A 26,867-nucleotide genomic window follows, 5' to 3' on the forward strand; every position below is an offset into this window, starting at 1 on the left:
TGTTATGTGTGCCAGACAGCGAAAGGTAAGCACACTAATGCTGGTTTGTATACTCCACTTCCGATTCCCGACAAACCTTGGGTTGATGTCTCTATGGATTTTGTGTTGGGTTTACCACGTTCTACACACGGAAAGGATTCTATTTTTGTGGTTGTGGATCGTTTCTCAAAGATGGCTCATTTCATTCCCTGCACTCGTACTACAGATGCTGCACAGGTTGCTCATTTATACTTCCGTGAGATTGTTCGTGTGCATGGTTTACCTCGCACTATCACTTCTGACAGAGATGTCAAATTTACTAGCTATTTTTGGAAAACATTATGGAAGCTTTTTAAGAGTAAGCTCCAATTTTCTATAACTTTCCACCCACAGACTGATGGGCAGACTGAGGTTGTAAATCGTAGTTTGGGTGACCTATTGAGGTGTTTGATTGATGATAATCCCAAATCTTGGGAGTTTGTTCTAACACAAGCGAGTTTGCTTATAATAACTCTCACAACCGCTCTACGTGCCTTTCTCCTTTCATGATTGTAACCGGAATAACTCCTCTATCGTTCTTGATCTTGCTCTTATTCCATCGATCGTTCCCGTTTGTGCATCCGCAGAGGAATTTGCTTCCCGGATTCACCTTATTCATGAGGATGTCGAAGCGTTTGGAGAAATCTTATGCCATGTACAAGACTAATGCGCATAAAACACAAGCTTTTAGTGACTTTCGAGGTTGGTGATTTGGTGATGGTTTATTTGAGAAAAGAACGTCGGCCTTCATCTCACAAGTTAATGATGCGACGATTTGGCCCATTTCCCATTATCGCCCGTCATGGAGAAAATGCTTATGAATTGGACCTCCCTCCCGAGATGCGTATCTCTCGCACTCATAATGTAGCGGATCTCACTCCTTTTGTTGGCAATAGTATTCCACCTATTCCCCACCAGACATAGTGTTGTTCCCGCCATCGCTGGATCGGATTGAAACCGTCATTGATGTTTCTACTACTACGACTTCGCCAGGTAATTTATGATCGTTATTTGGTGAAGTGGTGTGACCGTCCATTCTCAGAAAATTCATGGATTTCTGATGCTACATTTCAACTCATGGATCCTACTTTCTACTAGAAATACAAGGACTTAATCTCGAGGACGAGCTCTTCTCAAGCTGGGGGGATTGATGCGAGGACGCAATAGATTATCATGTGCACAACACATGCATAATGCTACAGCTAGAGTTTATCTTTTATTCTACTTCTATTTTAAATCTTTAGTTAATTTCTATTTTAGTTTCCCAAGTTCTATTATGATTAGGATTTGTTAACTAGTTCTCTATATAAGCAGATGTAAACCTTAAGATTTTCAGACTTGATTATTATTATTGAATTAAAAGAATTCGTTTTTATTCATTAGACCCTAGTTTTGTGTATCTTTATACATTGTGTATCTATTGTTCTTGCTTCCGCGACAAAGATAAATCAGTTCACCACCATAACTTCCACTTCCTCCACATCATAATCCCTAGGGGACTAGTGAGAGCACCTTCATTCAGTGCAAGTTCTTCCTTGTTTTCCTGTGTAATCCGAACGTTCATTTGTGTTTTTTCCATATTTTCCTAATTTTATTGTAAAAAGACTGTTTTGCCCCTAAAAAGAAAATCACCCCTTAGTGGCCACCATTAATGAGATAATGGAGATGTTTAAACAGGTTCAAATTATCTGCTATCTTTTTTCCTGCATATCAGATTCCATCTTAAAGTTTTGTATCTTAGTTCATACTTTTTGCTGTTTTTTATTCTTCATTAGTTCTTAGTTTCTATGGTTTTCTGTGGAATTGTGTGCTTTATACAATTACAGATATATTTTGACACATAGTAAATAGCTACTTAAGGATTTGCCAAAATTCAAACTCGTGATCAATGCTTTGACAGTAAGGCATTCATTTGTTGGTCTGGCTTGAAAAATCTTTTTGAAAAATTGAAGAAAAAGAGTTTAAGCGTGTGTTTCACCTGTAGGTAGACCAAGGTTATAACGTGATGGTGTTTTTAGGGGATATTACTTAAAAGTTAAAACTTTGTGTGGTCGTTCGCATGTGTATACATTTATTGTTGTTGTAGTTCATGAAATACTATCACAATGGTTAATTCGGTACCAAACAACTATGTGAGCAATAATTGTCTATTAATTTGAAGACGAAAGCTTAGATAGAAAATTTGTTCTTTCTGCAATGCTATTGGGGTTGGCTACTTTTTCCCTATCCCTTTTTCTCTTTCTGCAAATTTGTTCTTCTGCCTGAGAGGGCCAAATATTAAGGTTGGGATTAGAGGATTTAGAGCTAAAATTTTCATACCTTTGATGGAGTGAATTTTTAAGTATAGATCCATGACAAATCATATTACTATAGAAGAAAAAAAATGTGTGTTTGAGACTTTGGTGAGTTGAACCTCCTTTAGAGTTTCTGAGGTGGGTAAGAAGTGGAGTACAAATGTGGCTTTCAAACTGGATGAGGCCGTCTGGGTCATTCAAAGCTTTAGGGCTTTTGGAGAGTCTGGTTTTGATAACGGAGCATGGTTCAGGAGCACCTTCAGAGGTAGGGTCATCACCGTGTTTGGCAGAGAAAATAGGGCTGGGAGATATGTGCTAGTGTCGGTTTACTTTCGCAGAGGTAAAGCTAAACACTTGGCTGTTCCTGAAGGTAGTGAGCATGAGGGATGGAGACTCTTTGCTGAAAGCTTAGCTAGAACAACTGCTGGACCTAGTTTCATGGAGATTAGAAGGGTCCATGGCGAAAGATTGGCAGATCGAGAACCTGGTGCTAGCAGGGTGATTCAAGGAGTGTCTTTTGCTGAAGCATTACAAAGAAATTCTAGTAATCCAGCAAGAGAAAGAGATGAAGTCATGAATATTACTCAATGGGTATCACTGTGGGGCCTTAATTTAGATTGTTGGACCCCAAAGACTCTTGAGAAATTGAAGAGCATCATCCCAGGAGCTAAATCTATGATTTGCATCATCTCAGACCAGATCGGTCTATTAGCAGCGGTAAATTTGAGCAAACAAAATATCCCCAGATCTGTGAACCTAGAGGTGGAAGGCAGAATCTTTAAGGTATTTATAGATTTAGAACCGTCTGGGCTTCTCTTGAGGAATATTGTATCAGCAGAGATGGGTAATGTCCAAAATACAGAGGGAGGAGCCACTACCAGGAGCACAGAGGCTAGAAGAAACTCAGATCACTTTTCTGGAGAGAGGGCTGATGTGGCGTCTTTGAGTCAAAATGGAATAAGTTTGAATGGAGGAGAAAATGACAGAGATCAACATGTTACAGAAGTGGAAGGTCAACTTATTTCAAACTCTAATAGTAGGGCGCAGGTGCAACAGGAGATTCTTCTGGAGAGAGAAAATATCATGGCCCCAGCTGGTAATATTCACGTGGCCTCTCCTACCACCAGAATTTCTGGTTCTTATCTCTTCCCTAGTCTTCACGAGAGTTTAAGGAGAAATAATAGAAACGTGGGGTCTGATAAGGACCAGCCTCTTTTTAGTCAGGCCCAAGCCCAAGCCCTTAATACTAACTCAGACAGAGGACTTAGTAACAGAACATGGCCAGGGTTTATATCTACTGGAATAGTGGGCCGAGACCAGACTATTCAGGGGAATGAGTCCATTAACCACCAGGAAGAGCAGGCACCTTTGGGTTTAAACAAGTTCGCTCCACTCTCAGAAGTGGTGGAAGTCCAGGAGGAGAGGGTTTCTGTTCAGAGTTCACAGGATTTTTGTTTCAATGAGTATGAGGAGATGATGCAAACTCCACACTTTGCCCTCAATGGAAGTAGAGACCAGCCTTTTCTTCAAACAATTAACCATATACAGGAAGAGGGAGAGATAATGGTGATAAGTTCGGAGGGAGAGGCACACACGACATTAGAAATTTCCGGCGAGGCAGTATCAGTGGATAGAGAGGCTTGAGTGGAGATTGGAGAAGATGCTAGATCGAAGAGAAGGTACCTTGAGAGTGACAAACCAGAAGGGAGTGAGTCCCCGAATTCTTCTAGAGATAGGGAGGAGGCGAATACTATTCTGGATCTTCATATGCAAGCAGAATCTACTTTGGATAACCGATGCCTTGTAAGGGGTTGCAGTGCAAAGGCTACACAGGGCAGGAACATAGAAGAGCGAAATCTCGAGTTTGAGTTTCAGGATGAAAACAATATGCAGATTGATGACTATACAAAAACTCTGATAGAGAAGGCTTGGAACAGGATTTGGGATGATATGGAGAACAGAATCATGTATGAAGAGGTCTACTTTGAGAAAATTATGGAAGAGGAGACTATGGAGGCAACTTTACCTTCACCGGTATCGGATGTAGTATCCCATCTGAGCCCAGGGAGTCTTTTTTCTGTCCGCCCTTCTATCGTTTTAGATTTTAACCATAGTTTTGAGTATCCTACTAATTCCATCTTCTATCATGACCAGGTTTCCCCTCATTGTTTGGCCAGAAATGATTATAATGCCCCGGTCAAATCAGTGGGGAAGGAATTCAAACAGAGAAGCGTGGAAGCTTCTTCTCTCACTCTAGCCTTGTCGGAGAAAATTGTTTCGAACTCTGAACAGGCTGAGATTACTGGTATCAATCCTTCTGAACAAGTGCAATCTGGTATAACTATATGCTATAACAGGGAGATGGTTGTGAGGTCTCTCAAAACAGATAAGGCTTATAATATCGGGAAATTGGCAGCAGAGTATTATCCAGTGGGTGTGTATGAAAGGGAGGTCTATCAGGGAAAGGAGCTTACCTCTAATCAGCCTTTAGATCGGACACCTTTAGAGATGGTAGAGGTAGGTGCTGAACCCGATGAGGTTCTTACTTCAGTTTGGTTGTCCAAGCATTCTAACAACCTTATTTGATTAGCGGGGTTATCGTATGAAGGGAGGGAAGTGGAAGGTCTATTTTTTCTTTAGTCAAAACAGACCTAGTTAATCCAGTAGCCGAAAGAGTTGGGGGAAGTCAAAATAAAGAGAACTCTAAGAAAAACAAGGAGAAATCTTGCGGGGAGTCAGGTAAAAGAGCAACGAAGGAGCTTCTTAGGCTTGCAACTTCGGTGAACTATGGAGAAGAAGTGCTTGAGGGTAGTGTTAGGAAGGGGAGAAAACCTGTTTTTTATGAATCATAAAATCCTTACTTGGAACGTGAGGGGTTTGGGTAAAAAGAAAAAGCGCCCAGGTATAAAAGAGGTTATTAGGAAGGAGAAACCTAGTATGATCCTTTTGCAAGAGACTAAGCTTAACAAGTTCTCTCTTGAGTGTGTCCGAGAGATTTGGGGTAACCATCATATCGATCGTGTGGAGCTTCCTTTGGTTGGCTCCAAGGGTGGGGTGTGCATCCTTTGGGACAAGGATAAGGTGGAAGTTTTTGATAACCTAGTTGGGGGTTTTTCGGTTTCTATTTTGTGTAAGTTTTCGGGAGAGGAGAGTTCTAAACTTGTCACCGCAGTTTATGGGCCTCCTAACAAGGACTTTTCCTCTTTTTGGAATGAGCTTGATGATGCTTACGCCTTTAGTAGTGGTAGACCGTGGTGTATTGTTGGGGATTTTAATGTGATTAGATTCTCTCATGGGAAAAAAGGAGGATGTCGCATCTCCTATCATATGAGAGATTTTGATGATTTTGTGAGGAGATGTGAGCTCATTGATCTCCCTCTTGCGGGGGGTAGGTTCACTTGGTCTAGTAAAATAGAGGTTTCGACTCTTTCCAAGCTGGACAGGTTTTTGGTTAACAGTGAGTGGGAAGAGGAATAGCCGGCCTTAATTCAATCTGTGGTTACGAGTATGAGTTCTGATCACCATCCTATTTGCTTGGTGAAAGAGATGGGTAGGGGCAGACCCACACTGTTTAGGTTTGAGCTTATGTGGTTCTCGAACCCTAACCTAGTCGGAAAAATCAGAGAATGGTGGGAGGTGGAGCAGATTGGTGATAGGGCAAGTATTTGTTTCGCCAAAAAGTTAAGGTACTTGAAAGATAGAATCAAATATTGGAATAAAAATGAATTTGGCAGGCTTGAAAGGCAAAAAGAAAAGCTTTTGAGTGAGATAATAACTCTAGATTTTAAGGAGGAGGAATGCATTCTTACTAGGGAGGAGAGGTTTATCCGTCAGGAGTTGAAAGGGAATTTTGAAAAGGTCACCTATCTAGAGGAAATATCTTGGAGACGCAAGTCGGGGGTTAGATAGATTAAAGAGGGTCAATCTAACACTAAATTTTTTCATATTTGTGCCAAAGCCAGACAAAGAGAAAATCATCTTGATAGATTGGTTATAGAGGAAGAGGTGGTGACCAGAGAAGAAAATCTCAGAGATAAGGTAGTTGATTACTATTCGAAATTGTATACCGAACCATACCCCGTTAGACCTTTCGTTGATAATCTTGAAGTGGTTCGTATTTCGGACGTGGGAAGAGATGCTTTAGAGGATGACATTCTAGAGGAGGAGGTTTGGGAAGCCATAAAAAGTCCGAAAAGTGATAGATCTCCGGGTCCGGATGGCTTTCCCATTGGATTCTTTAGAAAAGTTTGGGATGTGGTGCATATTGACTTTATGGAGATGGTAAAAGATTTTCATGAGACTAGCTTTTTAGCTCATAGTCTTAACAACACTTTTGTGAACCCTAAAAAGAAATGCATTGAAAATATTGGTGATTTGCGTCCCATTAGTCTTATTGGGAGTGCCTATAAGATATATCTAAGGTTCTTTCGATTCGGCTAAAGAAAGTGTTAGCTCGGGTGATTGCGCAAGAACAAGGGGTGTTTGTTTTTGGGTGACAGATTTTGGATGGTGTGTTGATAGCAAATGAGGCTATTGATGATAGGATTACGCAAAAAGATCCTGGGATTGTGTGTAAGATAGATTTGACCAAGGCATATGATCATGTTAATTGAGACTTTCTTGATTATATCATGAAACACATGGGTTTTGGAGTGCGTTGGAGGAGTTGGGTGAGAAGGTGCGTCTCATCGGCTTCATTTTCTATTCTCATTAATGGGTCCCCGGCTGGTTTTTTCAGGAGCTCCAGAGGTATTAGATAAAGAGATCCATTATCTCCTCTCCTGTTCCTTCTGGTTGTGGAAGTTTTTGGTAGGATGATTGACAAAGCGAATCAGTTGGGGGCTATTGAGGGTTTTAGAGTTGGTTAAGGGCAGGTTTTAGTGTCTCATCTCCAGTTTGTGGATGATACAGTGGTTTTTCTGGGGCACGATTTGGATCAACTTAGATTTCTTAGTGGTCTCTTGTGTTGTTTTGAAGCTGTGTCTGGTCTTAAGGTTAACATGGGTAAGAGCACGATTTATGGCGTTGGTCAGAGGGACAATCTGAATCATCTTGCTTCCTCTGTAGATTGTGTGGTGGGCACCTTGCCTATGAGGTACTTGGGTCTTCCTTTGGGAGCGAAGTATAGGTCTAAAGCTATTTGGGATAATGTGAGTGAGAGATTTAGTAATAAACTAGAGGGGTGGACGGGGCGCTTCTTGTCTTATGTTGATAGGATCATTCTGATCAAGAGCACGTTGTCTAGCCTTTGTGTTTATTATGTCTCTCTTTCACATGCCTCTCAGTATATCACATAGAATGGAGGTGATCATTAGAGATTTTCTATGGGATAATACTGAAGAGAGGCATAGATATCATCTTGTGGCTTGGAATTTAGTGTGCCAATCTAAAAGAAATGGTGGCCTAGGTATTAGGAGCTTACATGAGTTTAACGTGGCACTTCTAGGTAAGTGGTTGTGGAGATTCGGGGAAGAGAGGGATAGCCTTTGGAGAAAGGTTATTGTATCGAGGTTTGGGGAGAGCCATCTTGGGTGGCTTAGTGGCCCAGTTGCGAGTCCTTATGGGTGCGAGCTTTGGAAAGGGATTTTAAAAGTTTGGGATGAGTTTCATAAGAACATTAGATATGTCTTAGGTAATGGAGAGAGTTTCAGGTTTTGGGAGGATGTTTGGATCAGTGATAGGTTCTTATTTAGGATTTTCCCGAGATTATATGCCTTGTCTGTTTTGAAAAATCAGCCAGTTCGCTTGTTCATGAGGATTGATAATGGTAATATGGCTTGGAACATGGGAATTGACACAGCACTCTCTGACAGGGATATAGTGAGTGTGGTAGCTCTTACAGACATGCTGGAGTCCATCCCACTTGTGAGACCAGACAAAGATAAACGTCTTTGGTCAATCAATAATAAGGTGAAATTTTCCATCAGAACTTGGTATTATGCCTTGAGTTCTCATAACAGACCTCAAGCTCTCAGACACACCCTGTTTCCTAGTCGTGTTATTTGGGGGTCCAAAGTTCCTTTAAAGGACACTTTCTTTGTATGGTGTGCAACCTTGGGTAAAATCTTAACTGTCGATAATCTTAGAAAGAGACATTTCAAGTGAGCCTTAGTCAACTTTTGTCCTTTGTGTTTGAAAGATGGTGAGTTAGTGAATCATATCCTCCTTCGGTGTCATTTTTCTTGGCAAGTTTGGTGTTTTCTCATTCAGGGGTCAAGTAGTTCATGGGTCAGTCTAGGTTCGGTGAAAGGTGTGTTAGCCTCTCAAAGGGGAAGACGTATATGGAAAATGATTCCTTTTGCGGTTTTGTGGGGCCTATGGATGGAACGGAATAGAAGAACTTTTGAGGGTGTTGTGGCTTGTTTGGAGGAAGTAATCATGTCAATTAAAGGTCTCTTATTCTTCTGGGCCAAAGCTCATGAGGAAACTAGTAACATTCCTTTTGAGCACTTTGTGTGTAGATGGGAAGATATTTTTGACTTGAGAACGGTGTTTTTTGTTTCTTGTGTACATTTGTTGTTGTTCTTTCTTTCAGTTGGTTATCGATGTAAGGATACCTCATCCTACTATTCCTATGTTTTTATATTTTTATATCAATGAAATATCTATTTACCGATCAAATAAAAAAGAAAGCTTGGATGGAAAACGAAGACTTGTAAGTTTGACTAGTGTTCGACACTTTTTGTTCAGGTAAAACGAGAAGAACTACTCCAATTTGCACAGGGCGCAATTTCAGGGTTAAAGCAAAATGCTGATATTGCAAGGTAATTAAAAACCTATCTGTTTAAAGCGTTTGTGTGCATATTTGCCTTGAAACGGTAGCCTTAGCTTTATAGCTTATCTTGCAAGCATCACATGTGAACCTTCTTTAAGCCTATCTGTTTAAAGCGTTTGTGTGCATTGGCCTTGAAACGGCAGTCTTAACTTTACATCTTATCTTGCAAGCATCACATGATTGGAGACGACCTGCAAAAACCAAAGATAAAACGAAAAAGACATCCAAAAGAGGAGAATAAAAAGGAAGGCTGAAACAAAATACAACATTGAGCTAACAAAAACTCCAACAAAATAATCCCTCAAGGGAAATGACCTCTAATCTTGCTAATTTTTGCAACAAAGGAAGAGTACTTTGATTTTAATTATTAATAAAGGGATTAGCCTCAAAGAACTGTATGTGGTTCCGCTCCAACCAAATACCCCATCATGAATCAAAGGGACTGATACTTTACAATGTTTCTATAACTGAATGGAACGTAGAAACGTCACGAGTGAACAGGCATGTTGATATTTATAAGCCCATATCTGGTTTCTAAAGCCTCCTATTAAAATATGCAAATCCTGGGAACAGATAATCATTGTCAATTGGTTTTTCGTTGGATGCTCTGAAAGTTTTTATTGCTGGTTGAATTTTAATTGGTCATCGTTTGCATGCATGCACAAAAGGAATGATCTCATTGGCCCCCCCCTTCTTTTTCGTGCACATTCCATTTGTAAACCTGCCCGCCTCCAACGAAAAAGATCCTGGCTTCACAACTGGTTATGCTTGATATGAAAATTATCTGTTCATACTGTTTCCTACATCTTAGGTGCCAAGCGGTAGTGGGGTGGGTTTCTTTTTGCGAAAGGACTAAGATAGTCATCATCATATATTATTCATGACCACCAAGATAATCTTTACTAATAATTTCTTCTTCTTTGTGTGGTCACAGAATAGATGCTGAAGTCTCAGGTTTACAACAAAAGCTTGATGGAATTAAAGCAACTCAAGTGCCTTCAAGTGAAGGTCATGAAGCACCAGGAAAATTAATAACAATAGAGGTATACTAGTTGGCCTTTTTTTTTTATGGCACTTCTATTTATAAAGTCTTTAAAATTCACTTGCGACATGGCTAACTTTGAGCTCAATAGAGATGTTTATAGGATGTAGTTACAGACTTTTAGAAAGTCATTTTGTCTATAAATGGTCTTGACTTTTGAAACACAAGTATGCTTCTTAAAGATCGGTATACTCGTGTTTTAAAAGAAGACAGATCTTCCAGCAGTATGTTCCTATTTATTAAACACCGGTGCATCCAATTCAAAATTAATTGGTGAGTGGAGAGGCCCCAGGACTTACATACTTTAATGCAAGGCTTACACTGTCCCATGTGGGATTGTGGGACTATATTAAACATCTCAACACTACATGTTACAGACTATCTTTTAATCAATCATAGAGAATGTTGCTTGCAATTTGTAATAAAATGCGGTCTCATCTTTCTTGCATACATTAACACATGCACTTTTTTATTCTTTTGTCATTATCAGCACAATTCTTTGCTCACCATTAGTTAAAAAGAAACCTTGACTATATAAATCTAATTGAAAGGCAAAACTAAAGTATAATTGTTATTATTATTATTTCTAGTATTATTGTTGTTATTGTGAAAGTAAGTTGGTGTTATGCAGGCCACCACCAGTTTTATTAATCATAAAGTGTTCACATTCACCTCCTTGAGGATACAATCTTCTTCTAAGAAAGTGATGCGGGTTCAGGAAAAGGGGAACGGCAATGGACCCTGTTTTTTTTCCCCCTGTTCATGATGCAAAAAATGTTATGTGAACACCTGATTATTCAACAATGAACATTGTTATTATGCCATTTAAAAAGTTCCCCAACCATAATCTATCTCCATCTCAACTTACACTCAATGACCTAAAGTGAATTAACACTTACATTTAACAAAAATCAACAATGGTGGTCAGCCAGTGGTGATTGATGAAAGTGTGAAGCTGAGATTTGACTCCAGCTTAGTCAGCCGCTTTTCCAGCCTAGTGAGCCATTTTGACCTCAAATGGCGTGAACGCCCTTCTAACATGTGACCTCAAAAGATGTAAGTAGGTGGATCAACTTTTGGTTAAGAAGTAAGATGTTCTTAGAGTGCTAGTAATTTAACTCTCTAAAATTTCTCCAAATCTGCCTAAAATGAAGGTTGGGCTTCCTGCACATATAATACCCATTTCACATGCTTGCAGTTCCCTATATCAATATTTTCACAGCATTCCCGACATGTTTCTTTGATGTTTGCCCTGCGGATCTCACCAGTTTCTGCGTGCACACGTTTCCTGGGAAACGCCCAACACCGTATAATACATTTTTTGGCAATAAATCCACCATTGACAATATTGGGAGGCTCAGTCACAAAAGAGTTAATGACTCAAAAAATGAAAGGAAACCCTATCCCTGAGGTTACATCCTCAAATTGACAATAGACAGGGGCTTCTGTCTACTGCTCACCAAGCCTAACAAGGAAACACATCTAGGACATCATCTATCTTCTCTGGTTATGTTTGGCTTTGTTCCTTTCCATTTCAAGGATCAGGGTCTCCATGTTGCTGTTGGCATAGAATTGTTTCTTTGAGATCTTACTTTGAATTCCACTGCCTTTTAACTGTGGTATCATCTATGCTATCTGAGAATTGAAACGATGAAAACTCTAGATCAAACACCACATCCATCAGGACATACATGGACATCATCTTATTTTTCTTGCTACAGTATTTATAATGTTGTACGGTTGCACCTTATTGTTTTCCTATTGGAACATTTTTATCTCGATCATATTCATCGGAGGATTAACCTCATTATGTGAGAGTTCTAGAAGCACCTTATTTGGTTAACAGCTCTCTCTGGCTCTTCTAGTGTTGTGGTACTTTAACCTTGATTCTCGCCCCAATCTCAGTAGATACAATCTTTCACTGATTCCTCAGCTTCTCTGCGACTCCTCTATGCATATAGAGAAAATAAGGCCCTATGTTCCTTCATCTCAGGCTGTGCATCCTGGCAGTCATCACCTATAAAAGGGCATGGTACAAAATCAGGATTCAGACTTGGCTGCTACTCACTGATGGGTGGTTCACCATTAGGACTATGTTGTTGGTCAGTAAGATAGGTTTCAGGGCATTGTTGAAAAGATTGAGGATTGAGTGGTATAGCATTTGGTTACCTGCTCAATAGGTTTCTGTTGAGATTCAACAGCATCTAACCGTTCCAAAGAAGCTAGAAGCAGCCATAGTGTCTTCTTGATACATTACCATGTTGGGCTCAATATTCTGTTGCGCAGTTTCAGCATATTGATTTGTTCACTTGACCACTTCAAGGAAATTAACTGTGGTGGCTTTATATGTTTTTTTCAATAGGTCTCTCAGCTACTTTAACTATAGGATAAAAGTAAATTTGCTTAAAACACAAAGATGTATACACTTTTATTTTTTTAGTTATTGACCATTCCTTTCAAGGAGTTGATCCCGCTTCTCCAAAAATCTAACATCTGTTGCAGATCTTCATATCTGAAGTTTTATTGACCATTCCTTTCTATGTTGAGTATTGTATGATATTTGTACACCCTTAATGTTTTTGCACTACCCAATTTAAGCAATAGTTCTTTGTGTTTGCATATGTAGGCTCTAAAAGGGGTGCTGGCAGAAGTTAGACTTTGTTCACGTTTAGAAGCGCTTTTACTGCAGAAGAAATCGCTAAACAACGGTGACTCACCTGAGATCCATTTTCAAAAGGCATGATTACTTCTTGTCCTCATTTCTGTCTGTCCTTGTATGCTTTTATTTTGTTAGAATTTGTTTACTTACAAAAGTTCTTCTTAATTAGTAGGGCCCAAAACCTTTAAGTGGCTTCTCCGTAAAACTATCTATCAGTTTGTGGATACCAAGCAGAGCTAAGAGCAATGCTTCTATACACCACTGCAAAATGTTGCTTTCTTAATCCCTACTGAAAGGAGGAAAATTTAGGTTTGGCAGACTTGCACATGCATGATTAACAGAAATCCTCCTCAAGAAAAATAAAACTAAGTTAATAAAGCAAAAGAAAACAAAGGGCGAAGAACAGCATCCTCATCCGACTTTATACACGTAATGATCAGCGGGAAAGGATAGCTGGACTGCAGACACACTATTTCGACAAACAATGAATTAAGGGATGATTTTTGCGAATGTCATCTTCTTGCCACGGAGACCATCCCCACAATTTTTTTTTGACTTATTTGTACATTTTTAACTGGCAGAAGAAGGTTGGAATTAGTGACAATTTATGTACTGTTCAACTTGTTCCAACTTCGGAAAGGCTAAAGTCATTAAATGGGTAGATTTTTTTGGAGAGTTATCTCCATGTTATAGTAGTTATTTTCACCTAGAATCAGCCCTTAGATTGATTGTAGGTGGTTAGGATTCAGTATGTCGGAGTGATATTCCATCTATACCTTAATGCCAGTGATGATGATATCATTTCTTTTCCACGTTTTTAGTGGTGCGCTACACTTCAAGGTGGCAAACCAAGACAAAGAAGCCATGTTCCATGGAACTTTGGAGAGAGGAGATGGTTAGGCAGAGACAAAAGAGAGCTATAAAATGAGTAGAGTGGTATCCATTTTGTGCTCATTGGAGGAGTTTACCAAGTTGAGGTCATTCACATTCAGGTTTCGGCTAACAAATGAAAGTTTCATATTAAGTGATAGTATGGTCTTTATTGTAAAAATGTAAAATAGAGTAGGTTGGTAAATAAAATGAGGATTATCTTGGTCATTTTCCATTTTCATAAAAAGAATTTAATGTGAGTTCAATAGATATTGTTTAGTGACTTTCCACAATCTCTTGTTGTTGAAAGAATCTAGAGCAAGCCTCACAACCAAATCCATATGTCCACCCAAGATTAAGTGAGTATGGCCCATGCTAAGTGAGTGTAGATTGGGATAGGGGATTGATTATGGAGTTTTGGAGGGGGCATGTGGCAGCCACAAAGCGTGACAAACTGGCAATGGAAGGACGTGGTGCAAGGTTGTAGCTAGTGTTAATGCAATAACATATGGTAGTGAGATCAGATAGGTGGCTGTTGAGATTTATAATCCCATAGCGGGGTATCTTAAGTGTACGCAGAAAAATATGTAAGTCTTAGGGGCCTCTCCATTTATTACCAATTGGTTTTGAGTTGGATGCCCATATTTAACATGGTATCAGAGCGGGTTATTTCTTTGGCCTAGAGGGCCCCATTCACTCCACACCACCCATTTAAAAATTGTCTACGTGTTAGGCTAAAATATTAGCCACAAGTGAGGGGGAGTGTTGAGATTTATAATTCCATATCGGGTATCTTAAGCCACATTCAAAATATGTAAGTCTTGGGGCCTCTCCACTTATCAACAATTGATTTTGGGTTGGATGCCCATATTTAAAACTGGCTAGACCTGAAGGAACAAAAATAAATGAAATTAATATGGGTTTGAGTGATGGTGGGTTGAGGAAGTTAAAGATGTGGAAACTCGGCGGGGGGTCCAAGGGTAAATCTGAGATTATGAAGAAAAAGGTGGTGGATCAATGGATGGGCCAAAAGCTATTTCTTTGAGGAGACCAAACACAAAGAAACAACAATAGGAAAGAAACTCGGCCTACTTTCTTTTCATTTTTAATGAGATTTCAACTTTACCGAGCAAAAATAAATAAATAAAAAAGGAGAGAAGGGCTGAAGAGAGGGAGTTCAAAAAATAAGGAAAGGCCCAACCCACAATCAGATAGAATTAAGCACAAAAGTAGAGGTTAGGTGCTGAACATTGGCTCAGTCATTAATCAGTTGGAGAAGTTGTTGGCTGCCTTGTGAAAGGGGAAAGGGAGTAAAAAAGAAAGGGATATTGACACCACCAGTTTTATAAGAGCCACTTAACTAAGAAGTAACCACAACTTAACTAAATTCTAGTTAAAACTAACTTAACTTTAAAAATTCTAGTTAAAACTAACTTAGGACATTTCTTTTCCTATTTTACTCTCTATAATAGAAGAAAAAAGAGATAGAGAGTGAAAAAATCTTTAACCTACTTTATTGACTTTAGCTCTACTTTATTGACTTTTAAAGGGATAGCCTTGACAACGTGTTCTTCTATATAAAAAATAAAACCCGCAAACTCTTTCTATTCAACCCTAATGTCTTCTTCTTCTCAAAAACAAAGTTTACAAAACCAAAAAAAAATCTTAATGCTGATCAGATTACAATGTGTTTGTGTTTGATTACATGACAATGTCTTAGATTACTTGTTCTTAAAGTCAGATGGCTAATCTATTGTATTAATCTGATTGTTTTAATTGGTAACCCCAATTCAGAATGTCGTATTGGCATGTTTCAAACAATGACTACTTGCTTTCTCAATGGCTTACCTTTTTCATTCTTTCAAAGCTTCTACCGGTTTCAAGTTTATTTACAGTTCCAAAGACATACCCCTCAAAGCCATGATTACGAAATCCAAAATGTGAATATCCCGAGGCTAAATTATTACCAAAAAACATTAAGAGAATTAATCTTACTAGAATTAGGCAATATTTTTGTAGCAACTTAACAGGTACTGGTGCTCATTTTATATATTTATTTGTTATTTTTTTTTCAGTTTGGACCGCCCTAGCAAGTTTTAACTGAGGGATTAGTCAAGTGGTGGTCCACTAGTTAGTTGGGTCAGCCTTAGTAGAACTAGTGGTGTCAATATGACAACCCAAAGAAAATGGAAATTCTCTAAAAGTCTATGAAAGAAGAATGAAGAAGAAATGGGAGCCTGAACAAGGGCCTTGGTAGTTGTGGAGAAGACTAGAGGGGATCACATTGGAGGTGGTGGTCGACAAGAGATTTTCGTGAAGACCAAAAGGAGGAAGTTTGGTGCTCAAGAGTTGGGTGGAGAGGAGAAGTAGTGTGGGCAGTAGCAGCGGTGTCAAGCCTTTGAGCTCGAAAGAAAAGCAAGAGGAGATGATCCGTTTTGGGGAAAGATGGGGTTTCAAGGTCAACCATGGCAAGAAGATTGTGAAGCTTCTTGGTAAGATGGAGGAAGGCATGGTGGAAGGTACCTACTCCTTGTCTGATGACGGTAGCGACTTTGTTGACCTAGATGATAAAGATAGTGAGGAGGATGACCATGCACGATTCAGCTGGAGGAGGACTTTTGGGGTAGAGGATGTGAGGTGAAGAGGGATGATGAGAGGAGGATAGAAAGGGTGGTCACTGTGGTTTTGTTGTGTTTAAGGGAGTTTTATTTTTCTTTTTAGCATAGATTTTGTGTTGTTTTTTTTTTTGGGTTCGGGGCCAATCAAGTTGTTAATGACTTGTCTTGGGTATAGATAATACTTGCTAGAAAATGTCCATTTAAGATTATCGTCGCATACCTTCTTAATATATTCATCAATATGTCTAGGTCGTTTGTTTTTCTACTTGTAAATAGCTATCTTAATCTTGCAAATGGTAGGATAAAACTCACCATATGTGAACTCTATTACCTTCTTGCTAGAGTCAAGTTAAACTCAACTACATAACAGTACTAAGTACTGTAAAAACCAAAGTCGGAAACCTCAAAATGAATATGACACATTATAAAGGAACCTGCAAGGGGTATTGGGGTGGTGACATGAGCGAGCTTCTGTAAGGGCTATTGGGAGAGTGAAATTGATCGAGTAGCTCATTGCTACTTGGACCCAAAAACATATAATCTTTACTATCATTGTTATAAATTCAAAGTGAATTTTACCGATAAAAAAGAAAAAGAAAAAAGGATTATTGCAAAAAGTATATAAAAGACATCCACTTTCAGTTCGGCTTAGATTTTTTTTTTTTGCTTGGTAAAAGTTAAATTGTATTAGTCAAAGAAAACGTAGGTCGAGATAGCCTACCATTACAACGGAAATATAAAAACAACCCAAAAATAAACCAACTACCCTCCTCAAGACTCTCTATACATAATATCTTCCCATCTAGCTACAAATTGTTCAAAATGAATGTTTCTTAGATCCATAAAATATTTACTCCAATAACAAAGGAGCCCTTTGATATCTAGTACGACTTTCTGGATCACTATAGTTTTGCCCTCAAGAATACGTCTATTCCGTTCTAACCAAATACCCCACATAATTGCGAAAGGTAGCATGTTCTATATTCTTTGCCCTCTCGATGAAAAAGGCCCTGTGTACCACTGAGTAAGGAGATCCACCACTCAACTAGGACTGACCCAAACGATACGAGACTCCCAATGAAAGCAAGACCAAATTGTCCAGGAAAAAGGACAATGCAAAAGCACATGATTAACCGATTCCTCAACCATCGAGCATAAGGGACAAAAATCTAGAGTTTGACCCCTAAAATTTTTTTATTGTCAACAGTAAGAATACGCTCTAAAGCTGTAGACGAAACAAAGAAAGCAATTCTCGTAGGGACTTTGGAACCCCAAATTCTTGAACCTGGAAAATGGGGAATGGAAACAACCCCATTATTTTGGGGATACCAAAAACGAAGAATGAGATAAAACGACTTGGTAGAGTAGATCCCTTTCTTGTCAGGGCACCAAGCCATCGAATCAAAGTCCCGTTGGTTGAGATGTACCTCTCCAAGCTGAGCCATAAGAGAGGCTAACTCATCGATAACCCAATCGTTGAAAGCCCTACGAAAACCAAGGTTCCAAGAAATGTCTCCATCAGATCTAACCATGCATTCGCTAATTGTGCACCCTATGTTGAACAAAGTATTAAACACCTCTTTTAAAGGTCTATCTCCCAGCCATGTGTCTTCCCAAAACAATATTTTATCTCCTAAACCAAAACTATACCTAATACCTCTTTTAAACTTGGGCAACACTTTCATAATACCCCTCCAAACGTCACACCCATTAGGAATGCAAACGGGACCACCTCCCAACCAAAATTAGCTTCAACAAACCTAGACACGATAACTCTTCTCCATAGACTATTCCTCTCTATACCAAACCTCCAAAGCCACTTCCTTAAAAGCGCTAGACTGAAAGTATGTATACTCCGAACACCCAAGCCCCTATCCATCTTAGGCAAACAAACCAAATTCCAATTGATGAGGTGATACCTATGGTTCTCGTCTGTGTCATCCCACAAAAAATTCCTAATGATCGACTCTATTCTATGAACAACACTCAGAGGCGCATAAAAAAGGGACAAAGAATATACAGGTAGGTTGGATAAAGAACTCTTAATGAGTACAAGACGCCCCCCTTTAGGCAAATTCTTAGCCTTCCAACCGCTAAGCTTCTTACTGAACCGCTCAACTACAGGATCCCAAATAGCCTTAGATCGAAAAGGAGCACCAAGAGGAAGGGCTAGATACATAGAATGCAAACGATCCGAACCACATCCAAGCACAGAGGCTAAGATGCGAATGTCTCCCACCTACCCCACTGAAAACACCTTACTCTTTGAGAGGTTAACACATAGACCCGACACAACTTCGAAACACCCGAGAATGCCCCTAAACCACCTTACCTGCTCAATATCATCCCCTAAAAAGACAATGGTGTTGTCAGCAAACTGAAGATGAGAAATGAGCACATCCTCCCTACCAACTCTAAACCCTGACAATACTCCCATCTCGTTCGCCCTCGAAAGCATTCTACCCAACACCTCCACTACCAAAATAAACAAGAGCGGAGATAAAGGATCTCCTTGTCTAAGACCTCTAGTAGTCTTAAAATAACCAGCTGGAGACCCATTCACAAGCACAGAAAAAGAGGCGGTAGAAATACATTTTCTAATCCATCCTCTCCACTTAGAACCAAACCCCATTCTATCTAAGACATAATCAAGAAACTTTCAACTCACATGGTCATACGCCTTAGTTAAATCCACTTTACAAACAATACCACCCACACCCCTCCTATTTCGATCGTCAATTGCCTCATTGGTGATAAGAATACCATCCAAAATTTGTCAATCATACACAAAAGCTCCTTGCTCTTGGGAGATCACACAACTGGTCACTCTCTTCAGTCTAGATGAGAGAACTTTCGAAATGATTTTATAAGCACTCCCAATCAAACTGATAGGGCGAAGGTCCCCAATGTTTTCCACATCATCAACTTTAGGAATCAAAGTCACAAAAGTCTTATTAAGGGTATGAGGAAGAAAACCCGACTAATTAAAATCCACAACCATGTTCATGAAATCAACTCTGATAATCTCCCGACATTTCCTATAAAACTCTACAGGAAAACCATCTGAACTATACTACAAATGGCATCCCAAACCTCATCCTCATCAATATCTCTTCCATCTCATCTCTATCCTGTAGCGATATACCCGCCAAAGGGAGATCATCCACCAAAGGTTGTGCCTGAGTTGGCTCAGTATAAAGATAAAAATTCACAATTTCTTCTCTAAGGCAATTTTCCCCTCTAATATCTTTGCCCTTGATGTTAAGACACTCTAAGTGGTTTATTCTTTTTCTAACTCTAGCCATTTGATGAAAGAAACTCGTATTTTGATCATCTTCAAAAAGTAATTTAGTTTTGCTCTTCTGTCTTCAAGAAATCTCTTCCCTCCTAGCCAAAATCTCAAACTCCGACTTGAGCTCAACTCTTCTTCGCCTCTCTGGAGACGACAAAATATTTTCTTCTTCCTTCATATTAAGGACTTTTATTTCCTTGAGAAACTCTTCTTTTTTCCGATCGACCCACTTTAATCTTTTCTTTTAGAGCTTTCAATTTATTAGCAAAAATGAAACCTGGACTATTCTCAAAATGAAACGAATCCCACCAATCTTTTATATTAATGATGAATCTCGGATCCTCGAACCACATAAGCTCAAACCTAAACGGGGTAGGTCTCCTAACATCACACCCACACTCCAAAACAATCGGATGATGATATGAGGTTGCACATGGGACAATAGACTGGATTAGTCTAGGCCACTCTTCCTCCCATTCGATGTTCACCAAAAAACGGTCCAATTTTGAAAGAATTGGATTTTCTTGATGGTTAGACCAAGTATACTTGCTACCTATAAGAGGGAGGTCCATGAGTTCACATCTATTCACAAACTCCTCAAACTTCTCAGCTAATACGACTCCCACCTTTTCTGGGAATATCTCGTAATATTGAAATCCCCGCCTATACACCAAGGCAACCCACTAGCAAAAGCAAAAGTATCGTCCAGCTCACCCCAAAACATATCTAAGTTCTTTCCACAAGGAGGACGATACACACCGGTGATAACCTTATGGACCTTAAACACACAGAGAATAGACACAGAAAAGAACCGGTAGCGGACTCAAACACTTGCACCTTATCCTTATCCCAAATGACACAAATACCCCCGGATGTATCTATAGATGGAAGGAAAATCCAATCAACATTAGGAATGCCCCAAATATCATTAACCAAACGGGAAGAAATACATTCTAACTTGGTTTCTTGAATGATGACCACACTAGCCTGAACCCGACGAATACAATCCTTGATAGCGGGATGTTTCGATTCCGCACCAAGACCCCTCACATTCCAAGAGAGAATTTTATGATTCATTATTAAGTTTAATCACCCTCCCTCTACAACCACTACTTACTGACGACTCATCCCCATAATTAACAGAACTAGACAACCTCCACAACTCTTTGCTCAACTTATCTTTTGTCTCCGACCGAGACTGACCAGCCTTTCCCAAAACAACATGATCCCGTTCCAAAGTATGGACGCCTTCGAATTTTCTAAGATTCTTACACAATATATTTTTTAGTAGAGACAACGCCTCTTGCTCTCTCTCCCCGTAAGAAAGACCCGCTATATTAGCTAACTCATTCACACGTTCCAAAAGCCATTTAATAGTCCCTTCCTCCATGGAATCTTCTAACGGACCATGCATCGAAATGGGTTTAACAACAGACGGACTACCCAACCCTTCTTCACCTTCCCCCAATACGTCATTCTCTTGAAAGATCATACCTCCAGAAGGAGATTCCAAAAAGCATTTTCGGCATTTAAGTTTGTATCCTCAATTTTCGAATACATGGTTAGAGCTAGAGGACTCATTTCCAGATCGTGGCTTTCACATTGCATTTCAGATATTGGAATCATCAAAGCTTTAGCTTCGACTGATGGCCCGACATCGAATTGTTTACCTCTTACCGGCAGGATACCCTGATTAGAAGATTGATATAGTTATTTGTAAAGTTTTAGTAATTGCGAAGAAGGAGAAAAAATCTCAAAAGTGTCTTTTTTCCGCATCGTGGACCCCTTTTATATTATAGAAACAATAATGTTAAACACACCCACATCAATGATAGTTTCACCATACACATAAAGACAAGTAAATAAATAAAACAGAAAAACTCATATCTCCAACACTCCCCGGAGTGGAGCATACACATCAAACATGCCCGGCTTGAAACGAGATTTTGAAACACATGGCGAAGCTAATGGCTTCGTGAATATATCACCTAGCGGGTCATTGGATCGAATATAGGGAGTAGTAATCTGTTTCTTCAATAGTAGGTCCACGAATGAAGTGGCAATCGACTCGATATGCTTTGTGCGTTCATGAAAGACGGGATTGCTAGCAATATAGATGGTCGCTCGATTGTCACAATGCATTTGCATTGGAGTAGGAACATCAATACCCATGTCCCTCAAGAGAGAATGAACCCACAACATTTCGAATAAAGTGTGAGCCATCGCGACGATACTCCTTCCAGACTAGAACGAGCAACTACATTTTGCTTTTTACTACGCCAAGTCACAAGGTTACCCCCAACGAAGGTGCAATAGCCAGATGTAGACCGTCTATCAAAACGGCTACCAGCCCAATCAGCATCACTATATCCCGTCACACACAAAGAAGACAGTGGCTGGTACAACAAACCCTTCCCTGGGTTACCTTTCACATATCGCAAAATGCGATAAATAGCATCAAAATGTGGTTGACGTGGAGCATGCATAAAGCGACTCACGACACCAACCGCATAAGTAATATCTGGACGAGTAACTGTAAGATAAATGAGCTTCCCAACTAGGCGTCTGTATCTGCCCACATCAGCAAACAACTCCCCCTGCTCGCCATCCAATTTGACAGTAGAATCCATAGGAGTATCAATAGGACGAGCACCCAAAAAACCTGTCTCAGAAAGCAAATCTAGAACATACTTCCTTTGGGATAGAGAGATACCCTGTCGAGAGCGAGCAACTTCAATCCCAAGAAAATACCGAAGAGCACCCAAATCTTTAGTATGGAATTTTTGGCCCAAATACATTTTCAGCGATGTAATTCCTTCAGAATCATCTCCAGAAATAATAATATCGTCAACATATACAATAAGAACAATGGTACCACCTGAGGAGCGGCGCACAAAGACAGAGTGATCACAGTTAGAACGCTGGAAGCCAAAGCCAATGACAACAGCACTAAAACGATCAAACCATGCACGAGGAGACTGCTTAAGGCCATAAAGAGCCTTATGCAGTTTACAAACAAGGTGCTCGCTGCCCGAAACCACATAACCAGGAGGTTGCTCCATGTAGACTTCTTCTTGTAAGTCACCGTGAAGGAAAGCATTTTTTATATCAAAGTCGATATAATGGCCAAGAACGATTAGCGAAGAATGAAAAAGAAGAATCCGCACAGAATTAAGGCGAGCCACAGGAGAGAAAGTCTCTAAGTAATCAACTCCATATCTCTGTGTGTATCCTTTAGCCACCAACCTCGCCTTAAGGCGCTCAATAGAACCATCGGGAAGGTATTTAATAGTGAAGACCCAACGACATCCTACTGTATGTTTCCCACCAGGGAGAGGAGTAAGTTCCCATGTAAGATTTTTGTAAAGAGCACTCATTTCCTCATCCATAGCACGTTTCCAACCAGGTGAAGACAATGCCTGTTCATAAGAGGAAGGAATAGAAACAGAAGAAAGAGTGAAAGCAAATGACTGCAATGAAGAGGAAAGACGATGATAGGACACAAAATTGCTAATGGGATGTAGAGTGCAAGAACGTGTACCTTTCCTTTTTGCAATGGGCTCATTAATTGAATCACAGGAGGAAGCAAGAGGAGCCTCTGACGGAGAAGTAGTTGGTCATGGAGCATTAGAAACACCTTGTCGATATTTGCGGCGGTTGGTAAACTGTAAAGGGAGGAGGATCACCGGGCAGTGCTATATCGCATCGGAAGAGTAGGTGAAGGAGGATCACTGGGCAGTGCTATCGGCATTGGAAGAGTAGGTGAAGGCAAGGAATGCTCCCCCTCACGAGATGATATAAGATCCATAGATAAACTTTGACCAGGTGATGAAAAAAAAGGAGTGGACTCAAAAAAAGTAACGTCAGCACTCACAAAATAACGTCGTGCATCAGGACTGTAACATCGGTACCTTTTTCGAAAGTCGCGAGTACCAAGAAATATGCACTTGCGAGCACGGGGAGATAACTTGTCATGACCAGGATCCAAGATATGTACAAAGGCAACACAACCAAAAACACGAGGGGTTAGTTGAAAGGGAGAACTATCGGAATATAAAAGAGAAAAAGGAGTTTGATTACCCAAGACTAGAGATGGCATACGATTAATAAGGTGACAAGAAGTGAGGACGGCATCAGCCCAAAAATATTTGGGTACGTGCATATTAAACCTCAAGGTACGCGCAACATCTAACAAATGGCGAAGCTTTCGTTCTGCAATCCCATTTTGTTGCGAGGTATGAGCACAACTAGTCTGGTGAATGATACCTCGATCAACACAAAAGGAATGCATAATAGATTGAGTGTATTCCAAGGCATTGTCAGATCGAATAACTTTAATTCGCTTACCAAATTGAGTAAAAATCTCGTTATAGTATGCAGAAAAAATGCGAGGCAACTCAGACCGCTCTTTCATCATAAATAATCGAGTCATTCGAGAAAAATCATCAACAAATATAACAAAATAAAGATATCCATTCATACTTTTGGTTCGAGAAGGACCCCATATGTCTGTGTGGACTACATCAAAAGACTGTGACTGACGACTATGACTAGTACTAGGAAAGGAACTACGATGATGTTTGCCTAACTGGCAAGCCTCACACTCTAGACTCGACACATGACCCAATTGAGGGATAGCTAGCCGCAACTTTGCTAACGATGGGTGACCTAAGCGGAAATTAAACAATTTTCAATCAAAGGATGAAGAAGTAGGGATTTCACCAAAATTTAGAAAATATAGCCCATCTTTCTCATGCCCCGAACCAATCGTCTTCTTCGTCAAGAGGTCCCAAATACACAAGAAGATTGAGAAAATGTTACCGAAAGCAATTCAAAGTTTTGGTTAGCCGGGCATAAAAGGATTAAATGGAAACTTGGGTACATAGAGACTAGATGATAAAGACAAAGAAGAACTAGGGTGCAGAACACCTATCCCTTGTACTGGACGGGAAGACCCATCAGCTAATACAATCTGGTGGTTTATAGGAGTCAAATCAGAAAAGAAGGATGCAATTACGGATATGTGAGAGCTAGCTCCTGAATCAATGACCCATGATGGGGAAGAATGGGCCACACATGCAACATTACCTGAATTAACCAAGGTAGCAGTAGAGGACGATGAATGGGGAGCCACATTTTTCAATGTTTGAACTAGCTCGCTCAATTGAGTGGTAAGTGCATCACGAGTATCAGAATTAGAAGGCACATGCCTAGATGAAATGGGTGGTTGTGTTGGCTGCTGGGCGTCAGAAACTTGATGCACATATTCTGGCTTACCCCACTTAATCCAACAGTAGGGTTCTGTATGATTGGTTCCACCACAATGATCACACTTCCTGTCACCTCGTCCACCAGTACGTCCACCACGTACACCACGAGGACTACGACCTCCACGACCCCCACGAAAACCACCACGAAAACCACCTCGACCAGCACTGCTAGAGACAAAGGCTGATGACTCTGTAAGATTAGGACTAGGAGTGGAACTTTGGCCTAGTGAAGATCTTAAAAGTCGTGAATACGCATTAGCAGCGGTAGGTAAAGATTCACTGGCGAGAATCTGATCTTTAAAACCCTTCAACTCTTGATCTAGCCCACGTAATAAAGTAGCAATTGTGAACTCCTCCCAGTGACGCTTTTGTTGTTCCAAATCAGCTGTAAAGGGTCTATGCTGTAGTAGTTGCTCCCATAAATTTTTAAGAGTACCATAGTACTCTGAAAGGGTTCTTCCAGACTGTTTTGTAGCAAAAATTTGCTCATACAAGTCATACACCCGAGACACATTGCTTTGATGAGAAAACGACTCACTTAAGGAGTTCCAAATTTTCTTTGAAGAATCGCAGAACTCAACTGTGGTGGCAATGTGGGGCTCCATACTATGCCATAACCAACCCATCACAATAGAGTCTTCACACATCCAATCTTCATGCTTCGTGTCAGTACTTGCAGGAGGATTATCAGTTAAGTATTTTAGTTTCTTCTTCCCCCGTAAATAAACCCGTACTGCATGAGCCCATGCTAGATAATTGACGTCATTTAGTTTTTTAGCAGTAATGGATTTGGGCAAAAAATCATCATCCTTTACCGCTTGTGGCGGTTGTTTTTCCTCCGTCATGAATAATAGTCACAAACAGCCAATCACAAAGAGTAATAAAAGAAAGTCTGATAAAACAAAATTACCACTAGAACTGATTCACGAGCAGACGAGACAACAACCAACACCAAATATCAGCAGCACACACATCAAATAGCAACCAGATAAAACATCAAACACCATATAGGCATTTTTCAGCACCTAAAAAAAAATTGTAAACATAGATGTGCCTGAGTAGATGAGAGAGAGAGAGAGAGAGAGAGAGGATCAACCCTATGGCTCGATACCATGTAAAGTTTTAGTAATAGGTCTGTGAAGGAGAGAAAAAAATCTCACGGCTGTGTCTTTTTCCAGACCGTGGACCCTTTTATATTATAGAAACAATAATGTTAAACACACCCACATCAATGATAGTTTCACCATACACATAAAGACAAGTAAATAAATAAAACAGAAAACTCATATCTCCAACATTATTTAATATCTATAGTTTAAGCCTAGAGGTGATAGGGAACCAAATCCTTAGTGCTTAGGGAGCCACGTTGCATGGCTCATCTCATGACATAATCACGAAAAATTAATTTAAGGAATGAGGAATCCAAAATTTTCTTAGTGTGGTTGGGTAGCTCAAATTATTTATTTATTTATATACTTTGTTGCATGGGTACTCCATATTTTGTGCCGTGACCGGCGTGCCCCTACCCCACACGACTCAAATTTGACACCGACATTTCTAGATGAAGAGGTGGAGTATATTATGCCATAAATAAGATATGCACTAAGTAAACATAAAATGTTAGAATTGAAACCCTACAACCCTCTTTGGCATATTTAGAAATTTCCAAATGAGCCTATTTTTTACAGGGATGTTATCCCTGGTGGGGAGATGACATCCACAAAAAATTACAAAGTGCACAAAGGTGGTCTAGTTTGAAAAGTTGTTTGTGATTCTATTTGGTTTGTAATTCCTATAACTGATGTAGCTTATTCTATATTTTGTAGTAGTACAATTTGAATCCATTTATAGGCAATACACTTACTAACGATGGAAGTATACAGGCTCCCATCAACTACTAACCTTAGCAAGATACTAAAGCAATTAGGTAAATGGAGCCAACTCGCACAATGAGAAAATTACAATTGTAATGTCACTGATCAACTCAATACTAGGATCATGATTTATTATCTATTATTCTTATATTGTT

General features: G+C 39.8%; 1 protein-coding gene across 2 annotated transcripts in view; it reads left to right on the forward strand.

Moving 5' to 3' along the window:
- The window catches only part of LOC147481493 (structural maintenance of chromosomes protein), a 53,520-nt gene that overhangs the window by 20,163 nt on the left and 6,490 nt on the right, over positions 1 to 26,867 (forward strand). For both annotated transcript variants that reach the window (XM_086580838.1, XM_086580837.1), the window contains exons 6-8: positions 9,003 to 9,076; positions 10,022 to 10,130; positions 12,756 to 12,866. In XM_086580838.1, coding sequence (XP_086436964.1) covers positions 9,003 to 9,076; positions 10,022 to 10,130; positions 12,756 to 12,866 — 294 coding nt within the window. The remainder of the gene's footprint in view (positions 1 to 9,002; positions 9,077 to 10,021; positions 10,131 to 12,755; positions 12,867 to 26,867) is intronic.

The sequence above is a fragment of the Coptis chinensis genome, chromosome 8, assembly GCF_015680905.1.
Source record: "Coptis chinensis isolate HL-2020 chromosome 8, ASM1568090v1, whole genome shotgun sequence".
NCBI lineage: Eukaryota > Viridiplantae > Streptophyta > Magnoliopsida > Ranunculales > Ranunculaceae > Coptis > Coptis chinensis.